A 17,215-nucleotide genomic window follows, 5' to 3' on the forward strand; every position below is an offset into this window, starting at 1 on the left:
GACATGTCTAGCATTAGGCCATCTACCTCGCATGCGATCCAAATCCCCTCCCGATATATAAGCGCTCTTTTACGCGTTGTAAGGTCTTCTGGAGGTCGATACACGGTGCTGCTTTTCCCAGCTGACATAGAATGATGACTTCTTTCACGTGAACTAAAGGAACACGCAGCAGTGCTCCTTTCATATCGACCCCGTAGGCAAAGCCATATTTAAGTACGTACGTTGGAACATGAGCTCCAGCTTTCAACCTCGAGATTATCTTGCAGGGTAGACGGTTTTCCTCTTCGCCCTCTACACTTTTTCTGGATCGAAACCGCCGTACTTTACAACTAGCCGTGACAAAGCGCTCAGCATTAGCATCGGTGATGTGTACAGATAACCTTAAAGTTGTATCCGTGTAGAATTAAGGCCTTGGAGTCAATTTGAAGTACAGGTTTGGTTCCATTCTTCAAATAATTTAGTATAATTTTATCAGTGATACTTTGACGTGATTCCTATGCAAATATAACTGGAACCTCTTGATGACTAACTAACGCTCACAGCCGCCATCCGTCACATTCCTTGGACCTCACCTGCAGGCTTGCCAACTCGTTGGCTCCCAGTTTACTCCGCAGGAACGTCATGGGAGTACTGAAATTGGTTGAATAGATTATGACATCCTCGAGGAAGGCAAGACGCACTTCTGGTCCCTGAAGGTTCCGACAATTTTGACCTCGAAGGCTCTGAAATGTCGCGCGTTCATTAACGATACTCCGTAAAGTTTGTTTGGACCGGTAGAGGCCCTCTTGCCGACAGAAGACCTGGTGTGCTTGTAGTCGTTGTTCCAGCTGCCCAAAAAATATAGCCATACTGTTCTGTGCGAAGCGACCATGCTTTTTTTCTGTCTGAGTCTAAGGCAGCCAGCAACAGGGAAGACCCTTTTCGTTGTATCCGAATGGGCCAGTACCGTCAATCGAGAAAGAACACATCACAGACAGCGCTTATAAGGCACGCTATATCTACTCAGTGCGGTGTGGTCTGTTCCTTTAATAAGGTGGTCTTTCAAGTATCCAAACAATACCTAACCTAGGCTCCGTGCACCCGTGTTCACTACACTATACGCGTTCTACGGCCATCGTGCAAACTGTTGAAACTTGACTAGCTCTCAATATAACTGCTGTTGCTGTAAATACAGTCGGGCACATGACACTCCTATACAACAGCCTAGTCAACCCAGAAGCCAATTCAAAGACCACCCTTAACAACGGCTATTATTTGTTACACACGAGGAATTCCAGCGGCAAAATCAATTTGCCGTGAGTAACGCAACCCGACCGCAGCTGATCGGGCGGAAGAACGGGCATACGGATAGCCTCGGTTATATTCTCAGAAAACCGGTGACAAGAGTGCCTGTCTAGGCAGTGTCTTGGTCATCTGACCAATGCCCTTTCCCGCTCCGCACTAACGCGAAACATTGCCGCCCATTTGTTTTTGTTTGTTCTCCGGCCTCTATCCATATTACCATCAGATGACATCAGTAACGGAACGCCGACTGCGCATAACTGAGTGTCTAGGTGTATACTGATGTCGACTACTTATTCTTAAAAATATAATACTACCCATCGCCTATTACGTTCATTCACGCGAAGTATCTGGTTAGATTGTAGTCTAAGTACAGGTGTCTCAAATGTATTGCATTTGGAAGTAATAGAACTTCAACTGATTTTACTAACGGTACGGTGCGCAATATTCACTGAAATATAAGAGGATATATCACAAAAGTTAGACTCAGCATAGCCATTCAGGAAGTAGTATGGCATTTTATAAAGCTGATTAATAGTCAGCCAATCCAACAAGCCCCAAATCTGTAACTAGGTGATCTCAAGTTCATCCTTGAAAAATCGCATTTGCGCCCCTAACGACACATGAAAACATGGATCGGCATCGTTGATGAACCAGTGTTTTTGCCAACGAAAGGGGCAAAAAGCGATCCCTTGTTAATATCTGACTATTCAAAAGGTTCCCGCTTCGATAGGAATCGTAAATGGCAAGAAAAGAAAAGTCGTAGCCAACTCCGGATTTGTCACTATGTTCACTATTAAAGGCGTTGTGAAGTGACTTCATTCCAAACATTGTTCGCCGATCCCGTAGACCGGTACTGCCGTTTCATAATTACTACGCGACTTGCTAGGCTTCAGCCCTTACTTTGAACTTTTGGACAGAACTTGTTATGTGCGTGTCTGTGTGACACCTTTTTTGCGTAGCGTTCAAGCGGTACGGCTTACTCGAACAAGCTCACGCGGAAAACGTTTTTTGTAGTCTGTTGTTGTAGTCTGTGAGGTTTGTCGCTTGGCTAAGGGCTAAGGGCTACGCAACGGTGCCCGTAGCTGTGAGCGCTCAACGGACGTTCATTGACGACGTGTGTACTTCGGAGTAGTTAGGTTCTAGCCTCGATCCTAGTTACAGGTAGGCGAAACTGACAAATCATCATGCTTAGGCGAATACTCAGTCAGCGGAGCGCTACGAACTAACTATCTGTGGTTTACGTGTGAGCAGCTCGTAAGTAAAGAGTTAGGGGTTAGTTTTTGGACTTCGAACCGAAGTCATCCAAAAAGTATTCTATGCTGCTACGACTAAGTCTGGCACTCTCTGACAGACAGTCTGAACTTTCCGAGCCTTTCAGATCGGACTTAGAAATATACAGAGGGCTAGCCGAGGAACGAGCAGACCATTATCACCTCCACATTGTGCCGGGATGTTTCTCTTGAGTAGTCGCTTGCGAGTAGAAACGCGGAGTATGAAGAGCAACGAAGTGCATGAACCGCCGCACGTTTCGGAGTTCGAACAGGGCAAAACAGCATCAGCGGCAGCAACAACAAATGCGGGATCATCTTGCGTACCTATTCTAGTTACTTGTATCCTCTTGTCGTGTACCTTCAATTTCTTGGCAAACAATGAGTTTTTACACGTACAACACGAAAGAGAGACGGTAAATAACGAATTGAAAGACGTGCAAATTACGTGGAGAGAATGGGAGAGGTACGGAACTAACTAGGAACGGTTGGGTAAGAGGGTTTGACAGGCGGGTAACGCAGGGCGATAGCAAGTACAGAATGGCGTACAAGAGTAAATGCTAGTTGTGGCTCGGCTTTCTGTATGGGGTGAAAGCCATGTTCGAAACGAATCATCGGGGAAAACCGGTACTGATTCAGATTACAAAGGACCTAGCAGGGAAAGGATTAATTAGGAAGAGAGTTACTCCGCCGTCTATTCACCCAACTGAAGTATTTTTGTCTTCGGTGGTGATCACCACTAGCATTTTCAGAGGAGGGGCAGGTGACTTGTATCTTTACCAAATTAAACATGACAGCGTTTTTACTAGCAAAACATTATACAATGTTTATTATTGTTTGCGTATCACATTCATTTGTAAACAATTATTTGAAAGATGTTTTATTTATACATGTGCCGAATACTATATTTAAAATACAAGATGTTACTGCTTGCTCATTACGACCGAATTCGGTCAACAAAACCTTACACTTTACAGTAAGGTTTGAAGAAAATAATTTTCTTGATTGTTTCCTTTGTGTCTGCTTTCGACAGTACCACATGAAAAATCTTCCTTCGATACCGGCACACAACAATCTAAGCGCTCACAACTTAAGATAGAAAACGGTATCACTATATGAATCAAATACGCATGGTTTTTTAACAGTAAAATACAGATAGGTAGGCGCCAAAAATGGCTTCTCTTCTACAATCGATCCTTTATGCCGCAATATTTAGTTTAAGCTAAGATAATAATAAAACTTCTTAACATATTTTCTAGCATGCTGCGTTAACTTCGATTCAGTCTTTCCGGATGCGTTAGAACTGTTCTTAGCTAAGCTCAAGAAGACTTTTTCGATACTGAACTCTCTGTTGCCCCTTCAATCTAACGCCCCTGTTTGGTGTATACATTACACCACAAATCTGATTAAGTAGGAGGTTCAATACAAGCAACCGTTTCCTTAAAAAGGTTAAACGCTAACCACAACGCAAGCAATCTGGAAAGTTTGAGCAGTACTCCACAAGTTTCAAACTTCAAATGCAAATGAAAATGAGTTTCTAAGTAACCTCGCTCGTAATTAAGGAACGCCCAAAGAAAATTTCACTTCGAGTAGAGCTAAATGAAGGATTTTTGTCTCTCTTCTAGCTGACATATTACAGTTTAAGCGATTTAGACGTTTCGGGGGGAATTTTTTACGTCAGTACCGAAAATTAACATACTTATGGAGCAATTTTGCAAGGTCGAAAAAAAAAGCAGTTTTGACAGTAAAGCTGCCATATAAAGTCGATTTTATTGCTATAATAACATTTATTTTCTTCTACTACAGTATTTATGGCCGCAGCGGAACGTATCTGAACGCCTACGTTATTTTATGAGGTCCTATACACTAAGCCTGTTGCTTTAACGATGCATAGCAAGTTGATCACAATGCATAGTATTAAGGACTCTGCCGTCATTGCCTGATTTTGTTCGTCGAAAAATAATTCTACCATTTAATCGACACAACACGTTACACTGATTCACCTGTAGGTCCACCAAAAATTTCATCAGACCTGATGCGCTTCCCGGTTGTAAAAAATACACGGTGCTATCGTCTACGTTAACGCGGCTAAAACGTGTCGACCTGAGCGCGTTAAGTCTCTTTGCACTGGGAGAACGCAGACTCTGACGGAGTTGTGGGAGGAGAACCAATTCCTGTGATGGCATTCTATTGTCGTTCCGTTTATGAAACCGGCTTAACAAAAAGGAACGAATGATAATGTTAATAATAATAATGAAAAGTATATATGTAAATGACGCTAATGGCAGGGCGTATTACGTCGAACCTACCTCTTTTTAGCCGTTACTTATCGAGCCTCGTTACGGTAGTAAGAACAGCGAAGGAAATGGCGAGTGATTGCTTCTTTGCTCTCGGCTAAATACTTTTTTCAGGCCTCGTTGGAAATGATAATTCCTTTAGGGGTCCAAGACAAGGCCACGATAAGGAGTGGTACTCATTATCTTTCAACGTGCGAAGTTATTTCAACCCTGCTATGCCTTTAGTCTCTTGCGCAGTACCGCATGGGAAGGGTAGCTAGAATGGGGCCGCATTCTGTTTCAGCAACGAATGCTATCGCAGATCCAGCAGCTCCCGAAGCTTCTCAGTGCAGCCTGTGGGCACAGGAACGGATGAGGCGGAACAAGCTGCTGCATTTATTTAGTATAAAATGCCGTAACGCCATTTGTCGCATAGTTAGACGACGACGGAACACGGAAGTATCAATTCCAACAAACAAATATCGAAAAGTAGCAGCATAACGCTCTCGTATTCGATTCTGGCTATTGCACGCACTATACAATGTACGTGCATGCAAGCATTACACAGTCGTAAAACACCGAAAGACTTTTGTTATCATTATTGTTGTGACTTTAAGGAACAGTGACTATACAATTGTAAGTGTTGCTACATCTGATCGAATCGAACATTATCTCCATTGTTTTTTTTTATCTCCTTGACATCGTTTCAAACAGGCAAATGGTGTGCCCCAACATCCAACTAGCGGCACGTCTAAGGAAACACTATGCACCAGATTGTGGGGATCAGTATTGATTGTGCCGGATTATACCACCATTATCGGTTCCATTTGCAGCGACTACCGCAACGAAACGAATCAGTCTACCCAGATAACAATATCGTAATCATTACCTTTGTCTTATAAACTAACATTGACATCCTATAAGCGAACGAACAATGTTCGACTCACACGAAGTAAATACACACAGGAGATGGATATGCAAAACGTACGGGCAAGACTCAGCCAGCTAGAAGAAGAAACGCTGCATTCATACGGCCATAAATCACGCCCGGGCTCTACTACGACAATATTATGCCAAAAGCCAAATAAATGACGATAGATGATGAGGAGTTTCCGTACGTATCCATACTATACAAAAGACTGTTTTCGATGAGTTTCTCACTACCGCGCATCATATCAACCATCCATTAAATGTACTACTTCATTGAAACGTGCGTTACTCTAATACGTAATCAGACGTGACGTTTAGGATCCGGCAGACAGCCATCAACGATAACTAAGTAATTTAATTGTAATTCTATAAAATAGTAAATGTATCCGCAAGGATAATTGTTGCGCTAGGGCTACTGAGGATTGATTATTCAACGTGGTGGTGGGGGGGGGGGGGAAGTATGCTCAATACGAGTAATTAGTATAGTTTTACAATGCTATCTGGCAACAACGTCCTACAACAGACAAGATCCATTCGCTTCCCTGGAATACTTCTGGCCTTATACTCTTGGCTGTACAACGATTTTAGCACACAGACTATTGACATTGCATTGTTCTCCCAGCCACTCCGAGCTGAGGGACTGACGACATACGCGCTCACGCCATTTATCACTATAACTGTTGAAGTTTACTACTCGTATTTAACTCTTTTTACTCGATTTGTCACTGCATCCTACTGCAGTCAGCCAGATCTTTCTTTTTTTCCATGCTCTATCACGTACAATATTCATGCATCGTACGTAACTACAAAGTTGTGGCTCTTCTTGTTATCGTTTAAGGTTGTACATTGACTAGGTGTATTCATGGCTTTATCGACGGTACCTGATCGTTTTATGGCAACGGGGAAAAATACCTTCAAATACAGAAAAAATACGGTACATCAAACGGTCATTTGGCTCACCCGACCTACGATAAGCTGGGTTATCTTGGAACGGTTCAGATATAAATAAAACATATATTTATGTATTTGAAAAAGATAACTTATTTATTTCTAAATGGGATTTATTTACTAATGCATCGTATCCTATCTGATAGCTCATTAGCGCGTTCCAGATCGCGTTATAGAAAAGGGAATCATCTAGTGGGTTCGACGATTGGTACGTTAGGCTTATATTATAAACTTTATAAGTGCCTATTTAACTTTGCTCTATTTGACATAGGCCCTCTATAGAGAGAGAGAGAGAGAGAGAGAGAGAGAGAGAGAGACGCTATTGACAATTACATTGTATTATACAAGTGACAGCTAGTCTAAAATCGCGCTAGTAAGGTCGCACACTTCTCGCCATTTGGGAAACTTGAAAAAAGACTGCCTGGAAAAGACTGAAAAACAGAATTCGTTTTTTTTTGCAGAAAAAAGATATTTTAGTTTTTACAAAAAACGACAATTGGTAGGGTAAAGGCACCATTCATTTCGACGGAAAATCATATCGAACTATTACGTAGAATAAACTCACATGTATGATACAAACTCCGACAGGTTTTACTTATACACATGTACGAAAGTGTGGATCGGCAACGTAACTACATCGAGAAGGAGGCGAGTAAAGTTTCTCTAACACGTTTCCCCCATGCGCAGTTATCTGCATATAAGTTGTTCCTTTTTAGTGTTCATCTTTACCGTTCCCCATTCCGACCTCTTCTCTCTGGTGACTGACAATGCCACTCCCATTCTGACGGCCGTACTTCATGCGCTTTAACACACTCTACGACGTGACAATAATCGACACCTTCCGCGGCTTTCTAGATGGGGCCTTTCAATATTTCAAGTGCCTTACAACCGATGCCTGGAGGTGAGCTTGCTGGCCATTCAGCGACCTCCCATCTGCACTTGCGGTCATGTTTCCACTTGTCAGGCCATTAGCTGTGTTTGCGCAACGAATTCCTGCATATTGAATAGTAGTGACGCACTACGACGGGCTCTCAGCAACTATACACTATGTTCTATTACGGAAACGAAGTGAAAACACGAACAGGGGTACTTTCCTTATACTGTGAGTTGAGATCAGTAGAAGCATAGATGACCAATGAATCCGCTGTGGCTGCAAGCCGGCTGTGAATCAGACGACAATGAGTGGACAAACAGCTGTAGCAGTTTGGCGGCACTAGGCCGATCCTAAACTGCCCGAGTTCGACCCATCGAAATTCCTCAAGGACGCATGTATCTATGTACCTTTTGCAGTCATCGTTTGTAAACGACCAAAGAGATTCTCATACTACCATACATCACATGGACCCCGTGTTGCCCCGAGAAAGCCCAAAAAGGAGCTCAAAATGGTTCTACTTGCCCGACCCGTTCATCAGCTCTGTTCGGGCGTCGATCAAGGAAAGAAAGGGCTAAGTATTTTCACGACTCTCAAGTTACCATTACATTTGCTTTTTGCATTATTTTCTCAAATGGCTATGACTGCATAAATGTATGTATGTATACGTTAGCGAAAACGCTTACTTTCTCTAATATGTCTTGTTGCATAGCACGAGCGGTTCTAAATAGTTGCCACACAAACTTATAATGTCAGGTTAACTACTTTTGCATACAACTCCGTTGTCGTAATTGTCAGCGAGTCGCTTATTATATTCAAGGTACTTGTGCAACGCCCTGAAGACATTACAAACCTTGTATTTTCTAAATGTATACTAGCAAAGTGCCGTTAAACTCGTCCTAATATAACGCATATGTCGGCAAGGTGACTATTTCATATACGCGCTTTAATATAATAATAATAATAAAATAATTGAAGGACTTCATTCTTGTCTATTATAGGAAAGGTCTTGTAAGAGTTATGTCTTCTTGCCGCATGTAGCCTTTATTCCTGATGACATCTATCTGTTCCTTAGAGTGAGCCCGCTCAGCCAGTTGACTAGGTAGACACCCTAGACTGACTTTGTACATATGTAGCTCTACCAATATCTGTTTTCCTTTGCGTGATTGACCTGCAACGGGTGACAAACTGAAAGTAATATCATTCTCTGAATGGCGGAAGTGTAGTCGCGTTCTCCTATAGTCTAGGCTATTGGACTTTCTGCTATTCGAAAAAGTTACGAAGAGGCATGCAGAAGCGACTGAGAACTCGAATAGGAGCAGTAGCGGGGATCGGATCGTGACGACGAATAGCCACGATAAATTAACTCAGTGGTTTTTTAAATTTCTGATGGCAAACGAAACGATGTTTGCCGTTAACCATGGATAATAAGACATATAGTTTAGTTTTTCCTAAGCGGAAAGCCATTTCTATTCTGTCTGCTAGCTACAAATAGAACGGTATCTTCAATTTAGGAGTAGCCGCGCCAGGCAGTTGTTGCAACGGGCAAGTGTTCATTCACCATTCTTGGTACAGGACAAACGCCAACCAACCTTATCAACCAAAACTAACTTACCAAAGCGCCATACAGCGCGTCATTTTCGGAATAAGCTTACCTGTTATCCAATCTATTCGCTTTAGTCGAGTCCCCTATTTAAATTTAAATTTTCGCCCAAACCGTTATTGCGCGTTTTAATGGGGCTTCTGTAAAATTCGAGGATTTCTGCAAACCACAAGATGCTCAATGCATTTGAAACTTAAATAGCTTACAAGTGTGTCACATTGGCATATACAAATTAAGCGCCGTTTTAGAGAAGGAAATATTGACTGCCAATCGGGTCGTCCAAACCGACCGGCGGATCGAATTCTGAATAAAGCCTAATGATGAGTGATGTGAACAATGGTTTTTAAGGAAAAGCGCGGCCACTGGATATAACAGCTTTAGCAGATGAGAAACTTCATGTTCAACTGTCCGGTTTTCTTAAGATACACTCTTAGAAACAAAATATTCATTTAGGCGCACCATCTTGCAAAGGTTTGTATCATATACACGGGGCATCATCCAAAAAGCTGCTCTAGCGTGTCATAGCTGAAAACGTGTTGCAATACTGAACTTCACAGAATGATCAGTTGTTATTTGCTTTATCTACTGTGACGTACAACAACGATCAATCGCGATGGATCTGCGGTCGATCGATTTTAAAGGAGACAGAGTCTCCTGTTCGTTACAAGCAGGCCGACTGATTTCCAGATCGGTCACTTTCTTGACCGCGATCTAAATCATCATCATATTTGTTTGATACGTGCTAGATGAGCTATTCACTTCAAAACATCAATAGAGTGTAGTGTGGCTAGAGTGAAGGCTACCTTATGGACCCGCTCAAATCATCAGTTTTTTCGCCTAAGGCGGACACGAAGCTAGAGCTGAATTTTCTTGTTTTACCCAGATGTTGAAAGGAGGATCGCGATCGAGAGTTGAAATATACCAGGTATGCGCTAGTATCCTATTGGTCACAGCTGTAGTTGCCGACGTGTCAGCAATCTCCACGTCCCTTGAGTCTATGGAGGCGAAGGAGACCGCTGTGCCGCTGGCAGAACGTCCTCACCCGATTAGTTCGTTATCGCTTATTTCTGGCTTGTACAAGTGCGCGTTATGGTATACGTACGCACGTTCGCCATGATACACTTCGTTTGAGCTCTCTAAACTAAATCGGCCCCTATGCTTTAATATACGAACGATACATAAATAATTTGAGATTCAAGCATATAGGATGCGACAACGATTGACTACGGTTATTAATCTAATCTAATCAATATCGTGTGTACACTATGGCCAAGTCAGTATATTATCTAAAAAGCAAATTGGATCCTAATGTAGAGTGCTTAGCAGAATTTCGAAATAATTCCATGACGGCCGTACTGGCCAAGTTCAAGATATTCTTTTTACTGTGTATGTGAACATGCTGGCCCATGGAGTGACACACTGAACTTTGTAATTACCTGTATGAAGTTGTAGCAATAGCCGTGATTAGTAAACACAATATCCCTTGTACATGTGTTATTATATAAAATTATTCTCCATTGACAGCGTACATTTTCTATAGCAGTATTGAAATTCAATAGCCTGCTAGATAACGTATTGAAATTTATCTGAAATTGACACGACTATTTAGTGCTATCTATTCATGGCTAAAACTACACACTCACTAAGTAATAAACACAGATATTTTTTTATAATACCTTTGTCCGCTTTGCGAATAACTTCCTGTACCTAGCTCTCTTAGAGCCATTCAGACCGATGAACTATGTTTTAATATCTATCGATCTATTTAAAGAAAGCCACTTAATAGAGAGCTAAGTAAACACGCAAATTTATGGAAGTCCGTAGGATAAAGATGGGTCATTCCTTTGTTCATGCCCACACAACGATGAAGCGATCAAAAGTCCTTTTAGGAGAACAAGGATAGTTTGTCTCTTTTTTTTTCTCTCACTTATATTTTGTGTCGTACGCACAGCGGTCGGTAGATCCTGTGTCGCGGGTCGGTCACATCTCGGTCAGAGGACAACTGACTCCAGAGAAACAGCCTCCGTCCAGCTGAATAGAACGTCGCCATCAAAATTACGATATACTAAATAAAATTAAATATACTCCTATATATTCCTTTAAATATACAAATTATTATTCATTTTTTAGAATAGAGAATCCACGAGGGAAGAAACTATAAGCAACACGGGAACGTAGGAATATCCCATATCGTAAGACAATAGAAAAGTGTCATCTGGAAGTGGCGTATAAGATCTGCCATTGTATATGTGTTTTTCGTTATGGTAAGCTATGCTATATGAAGTTATAAATCGACGAAGACCATACTTAAGTGTATGCGGCTTCAGCTGGCCAGATCTGTACATGAAAGTATTAACAGAATAATCAGATCGATCGTACCCTCTTCGCGAGATGCGAAAAAGTGCTTTGTTCAATCGTATTAAAACGCATGTGCTTTCCTGAGGGTTCGCAAACAGGAGGACATCAATTAAAACATAATTATGCTATTTTGTCCTTATTGCATACTTACCTATAAAAAAACATACGGACATACACACGTAGGAATTACGGGTTAGAGGTGCGTCACTCAAGGAACAGTGCCAGCTTTCCAGTGATGGAGATCCCCACATCCAACAAAGTGAAGTACCTGACACTTCTCCCCACCCCAGTTCGTGATCGCGGTCAGAGAATCGCCGACATTGCTCGAGACGCTAACAACTGAGGACGCTGAACATGTCATGCTATTAAGTGCTATGCCATTGTCATATAGACCTGCTGTGATTATAGATGATCGTTAGTCCAATGATGGGATAGGTAAAACAAGGGCTTCAAGCTCTTTGAGATGACAGGTTAATTCGAATTCCAAGTCCCTAAGACACTTCGAGATAGCGCAGTGATAACTTGGTAGTCTCCACTGGCGACCTGAAATCACCTGGCGACTTGAATATCGGGTACACTCCAAACAATAGCAAAATTCATTTATGATGTTTTTCTCGTACTCTGATTATTTACCATCGTAACTGGGTACCTTAAAATGAAATCGGCAAATGCCAAGGGTTACTCATAGAACAGCTGCATAGAGCGGTTCTGTAAATTAGGCCGCTTTGAGTGGCCTGATTTATTTTTTTAAGTTTAAGATAACCCTGACTTGAATTGCCTAGATCGCGGGAACTCATGAAAATTCGGGCTTCTTCGTCAACTAGGAGCCTCCATTTAGCTAAAATGATTACTTTAAGGTCACCAGAACAATCGGATAATACAAACGAATCTGCATTCTGCGGGTTAAAGGAATATTTGCACCTCTACACATCACTTTATATATAGTGTTGTGTATAACCAACAAAAATTACGCGATTCTCGTTATCGGTTATTACGAATATAAGCTTTGGCTCCAACTGAAACTAAATTGCCATTCAGTATCTCGACCATGCAGCAAGAACAAATACGTCCAGCAACAGCAACCCGATTAAGGCCTTTCTGCCTGCAGCTCATTATGGCCTTGGTAACATGCAGCTGGACTCTGTGGAATGCTTTGAATGAATCCAGAGAGAAGAACATAGGGAGCAGAAGACCGGCATTTATGTGACTGAAAGTAGCACTACCAAATGCCAAGCGAAAATGATCACAATGAACTATGTGACTTGGTATTAAAACGGTACATTCAAGTACGTACGTGCAAGCAGTGCATGCTTGTGATAAATGCAGTCTCAGACGCTGAATTGGCTGGCGGATACGCCTGAATTTGAAATAATTAAAAAACAGACAGTCTGTAGTGCATCGATTGAATGAGAACGGTGAAATGGTGCACTAGCAATGTTGTTAATTGTAAAATAGCTTGTCATAATTACTATTAATATGCAGGTACAATCATGATTAAGCCTGCGTAGAATAAAGGATATTGGAGGTGAAGGAAACCTCAGGATAACTGCCTCAAAAAAAAAAGGCATTAAAATGGGAAGAATATATAGTTAGCAGAAAATGTATTTTCAAGCAATGTATCGTATATGGTATACATATGGGATTTGGACTTTGATTGTGAACTATAGCCAAAGATAATACCAAAGTATAACGAGTTAATAGAAGGGATTACATTTATTCAAATTCACATATCGGTGCTCACCAGAAGCCTACTATTGTGTTCTGTATTAACGATAGACTGTTTTTGTTGTGTCCTTGAAATTGTTATTCTTTCAGAGCCACCGATCGCCAGTGGGAGTTGGACTGTCACCAAGTTCATCTGCCGAGGCGCATCGATGTGGCGAGCTCTTCTTATCAAGCCAAGGGGGCGCTGCGGGTCAACCCCAGGCGCCCCAGTGCTGCACTATCTACGGATCAACAGGAAATACAACAAACAGTTCAATCGGTTCCACAGCAACTGGCGTCACCTCCACCCCACAGATGGCTACCGCATTGCTCACAGGTAATCTGTCACAACAAACTTAATTTTAATATGGCGTTGAATATACCGTCAGTGGCTTCCTATATTACAAGTCCTCAGTTCTCTCTGGTACCGCTGTCGAAATGGTTCCGTTATCTCTTATCGAGTAGTCGAACTTGCAGACGTTTTCCTCCAGACACACATCATATAATACAAACACTACCGTTTCAACTAATAACTCGTCTAACGCACGTACGAGCATGCTCGATGCTGAAATAATACTGCTTTTTTATCATGACCACTTGGTCGAGTTCAGAATATCTTGTTGCAGTAGTACCATGCATTGCTAATCTAAACAATTTTGAAAGATGGATGCTGTCCAGGCAAACGTAGGATGTGCGTAGGGTACGTAGGGTGTGCAAATCCGTGCGATATTTACGTACACACGCATAGGTACATCCGCTCGTCTCTACAAAGTAGTCATTTCTACAATCAAATTAGTAGCATTAGTAGTATGTTAACTGACGGAGTTCAGGCCAGGACACCTTAAAACTAGGTTGTCGATCAATTTTACTAGATAAAGTTGACAAAAAGCAGTGGCTGATCAAATTAAGTAAATCAAGCAAGGCTTTAGAAATGTATATATGTACTGCAATTACGTTCGCAGTAGATACGATAATCCTTATCAATTCTAAAAGATAAAAGTGTACCGGGTCAGTATATATTAAAGCGGGCTATTTGCCATCAGCTAAAACCTAGTTGCAACTATGTTACTAGTAGCTCTCCGCGTCGTTGTAATAACTGGGCTCGAGACCTTTTTCGTTTCGTTGTGTTTAAACATTACGAACGACCATAAAAAAGTTGTTGCAGTGTAATAGTTTTCCATGGATTATCTGTAAAAAAATGTGCTGTTTTTAGCCGTATTTAACAAAGGTGGTCGCTTTTTTCGTTGGCAGGTATTTAGCACGATATTAACTCTCTTCATGGAAACCTTCACGCGAAAAAATCAAGCTATACGACGCTCAGCGTCATTCCACCAGAAATATACTTGAGGCCGACGTACATACGTTTTTAAATCCAAATGCGTGTTTCTACCTCCGTAGAACCAAGAAAAAAATGTATGTCACGGGCGCTGTAAAATAGTAAAAACACTAGCTGGCCTCGGTCTTTTTCAATAATATCTAGATTTTGTTATTTATTTAGATATGAAAACTCTGCCTGGTTGTCTCATAGAGCACTGCATCAACGGAATAGCTTGAATACTTGAAGTTCTGAGTAAAACGCTTAGTTTAATAGTTTAGCGTAGACACGCTTTCAGCGGTTGCAGGATCCATCGTAGGCAAAAAATAATAATACTTTGAAGTAAATAAGCCTAGGACACGCTGTTTTGTTCCTGTCTTCCGAAAAATGAGCGGGTTATCAATTATTGATACAATTCATAAACATTAATTTCTTTGCCTCGCTTAAAAAATGCCTTTTTTTTTTCTAGCGTCCTCGATTTTTATAAATGTCTCATAATTCGGAGACCGGTTCGTAAGCGGATTCATTAGAAGTTAAATAACTTGACCCATATAAGTAAGGAGATACCTTTTCTGTGTTGTATAACGTCCTATATAGCTTTAAGGTATTAGAAGAAGTCAAGTTATTCGCTTTACTTGCAGAAATAAAAATACAGCGAAAAATATTATCCTTTTCTACCAGACGAGTAATAGCCGCACCCATTATGATGAGAGCGATTTAGTAGATAGGACAACAGGTCGCACCGAGAGAAAAGGCCCTTTTAGTTCTTATCTTCACTTTGAGAACGACTGCTCACCAGCATTAATGCGTGATTATGATAAATTGCAACTTCATTTGCTAATGCATCGAGCTCTGAACAACCTTCGCGAAGTAACAGGTTGTTTAACCTTATGCTTTCACGTGTATCACGATTTTAAACTTCGGAGTGCCACGAACATTTTTGTAGATAAAGGAAGGGTGCCATAATAATACGCGATATAATCTTTCGTGTTTTACATTCGGTGCTTGAGCTGACCGGTCTTACTTCAGACGGCTGGCTGGCTTCAACCAAAGCAAAATCTATCTACGCTCGGGTTTGAACTCAGGCCATTACGTATTTCTAAGTTTGGCAAGCAAACTTAGGAATTTGGCGGCATTATAGGAACGATCTATAATAATCAATAGAGAATTTAGCGTGTCAACGCTGAGGTAACCCGTAGCTTCGGTATTCGAACACTTTATTTACTTCTGTTAAACAGTCGTTTGCGATATAAAACAGCTCGTGTTTTTCAAAAGGCAATCTTCATTAGTTTATACTTCGGAAGAAATATTGCAGCAACAACTGTTATTATTGATATTACGGTTAGTCATACTTTTTTATGGTCAACTTTTCCATAAGGTCTAAGATTCTGCCATTTTCATTGGATACTATCTAACTTAATTGCTTTTTTTTTTTTATCACCTATTGTTTTGGAGGACTCGTTGTTGATAACATACATAAGCGTTAGGTGAGAAAGGACTCATATTATCGTTCCGTTTAGCTCTGCCGTACTAAGCCGTGAACAGTGATCTTCATTTAGATTCGTCTCAGGCGTTGAGGTAACAAAAATGCCCATAACGTCAAAATCGCCCCGGTGGGGCTTCTGTTCCCAATGCAAAAGCCGCTCCAATTAGAGAGGGACAGCCATTTTTATCCGCTTTGTTTACAATCTAACAACAGACGCCTTGTATTCTTTTTTGTTATCCACATAAATACAGGTGCTCTTGATCAATGACAAGGGTGTCAGTTTAACATTAATAGGTCCACAGGCGTGGTGGGTGGAGCCATGATTATATCAGTAAAATATATCTGCCTGATCAGGTTTGTTAGAGCTACGTTGGAATGAGTTTATAAATAGACACCTAGACAAACACCTATACTAGGATCCTTTGTGTTACATCAGGCAGTCTTTCTCGCTATAAACGTGTTCAAGTATAAACTCCCGTTTTGTTTCTAAGAGTCTCAAATACTGCTGCCGTCGAGCGTAAGTGCCTAAAATTGAGGTAGATTGCCCCCTATAACTCAAAAACGTTCAAAGAATGGTTCGTGTAGTTTGTCAAAATGTCTTGTTATCATAATAAAAATAACAGCTGCACCTATAACAAAAAAAAATACTACAAGGAAATATTTTTTGAACGCTGATGTTTTATTGACGACCGTGAGCTGCCTATTGAATGCTCTCAATATGTTGTCCGAAAAAACACAATGGAGAATACACGTAATATACGTACAGGATAAGTTGTTTGCTCTAGAGCCTAGGCTACGTCCTTCGTAGAGAACCGCTAATAGCGGTAACACCCATGTTCTGTTCACTTAATCCAGCAGCAGTTTAACAGTATAACGGTGTGTTAGGAAGCTAAACAACGTATTATTTAGAGCGGATAGCTTTCGATGACTACAATGGCATCGGCAGTGGTTCGAAACAAAGGCCTATACCAGGTCTACCGGGCTGTGGCTTGCGAGTACAGCATCAGTCCGGTGAAATCCTTTGTGGTGCACTGAAACACAGCCTTCAAGCCACTTTTGCCTGACCGCGCGCACAACATAGCTATGATATCTATTAACGTCATCGTTTAAAAGATTAGTTTCGTGAGTTTCGATTTTATCATTTGGTACTACGGTGCGTTGCGTCTTAGATT

The 17,215-nt window shown here is 41.3% G+C and overlaps 1 protein-coding gene across 3 annotated transcripts in view; it reads left to right on the plus strand.

Annotated features, from left to right (window-relative positions):
• The window catches only part of LOC111246593 (uncharacterized), a 159,822-nt gene that overhangs the window by 60,125 nt on the left and 82,482 nt on the right, over positions 1 to 17,215 (plus strand). For all 3 annotated transcript variants that reach the window (XM_086984521.1, XM_022796440.2, XM_086984522.1), the window contains exon 2: positions 13,354 to 13,579. In XM_086984521.1, the coding sequence (XP_086840647.1) occupies positions 13,558 to 13,579 (22 nt within the window). In that variant the 5' untranslated portion in view covers positions 13,354 to 13,557. The remainder of the gene's footprint in view (positions 1 to 13,353; positions 13,580 to 17,215) is intronic.

The sequence above is a fragment of the Varroa destructor genome, unplaced genomic scaffold, assembly GCF_002443255.2.
Source record: "Varroa destructor unplaced genomic scaffold, Vdes_3.0 BEIS01000003.1, whole genome shotgun sequence".
NCBI classification, from domain to species: Eukaryota; Metazoa; Arthropoda; class Arachnida; order Mesostigmata; family Varroidae; genus Varroa; species Varroa destructor.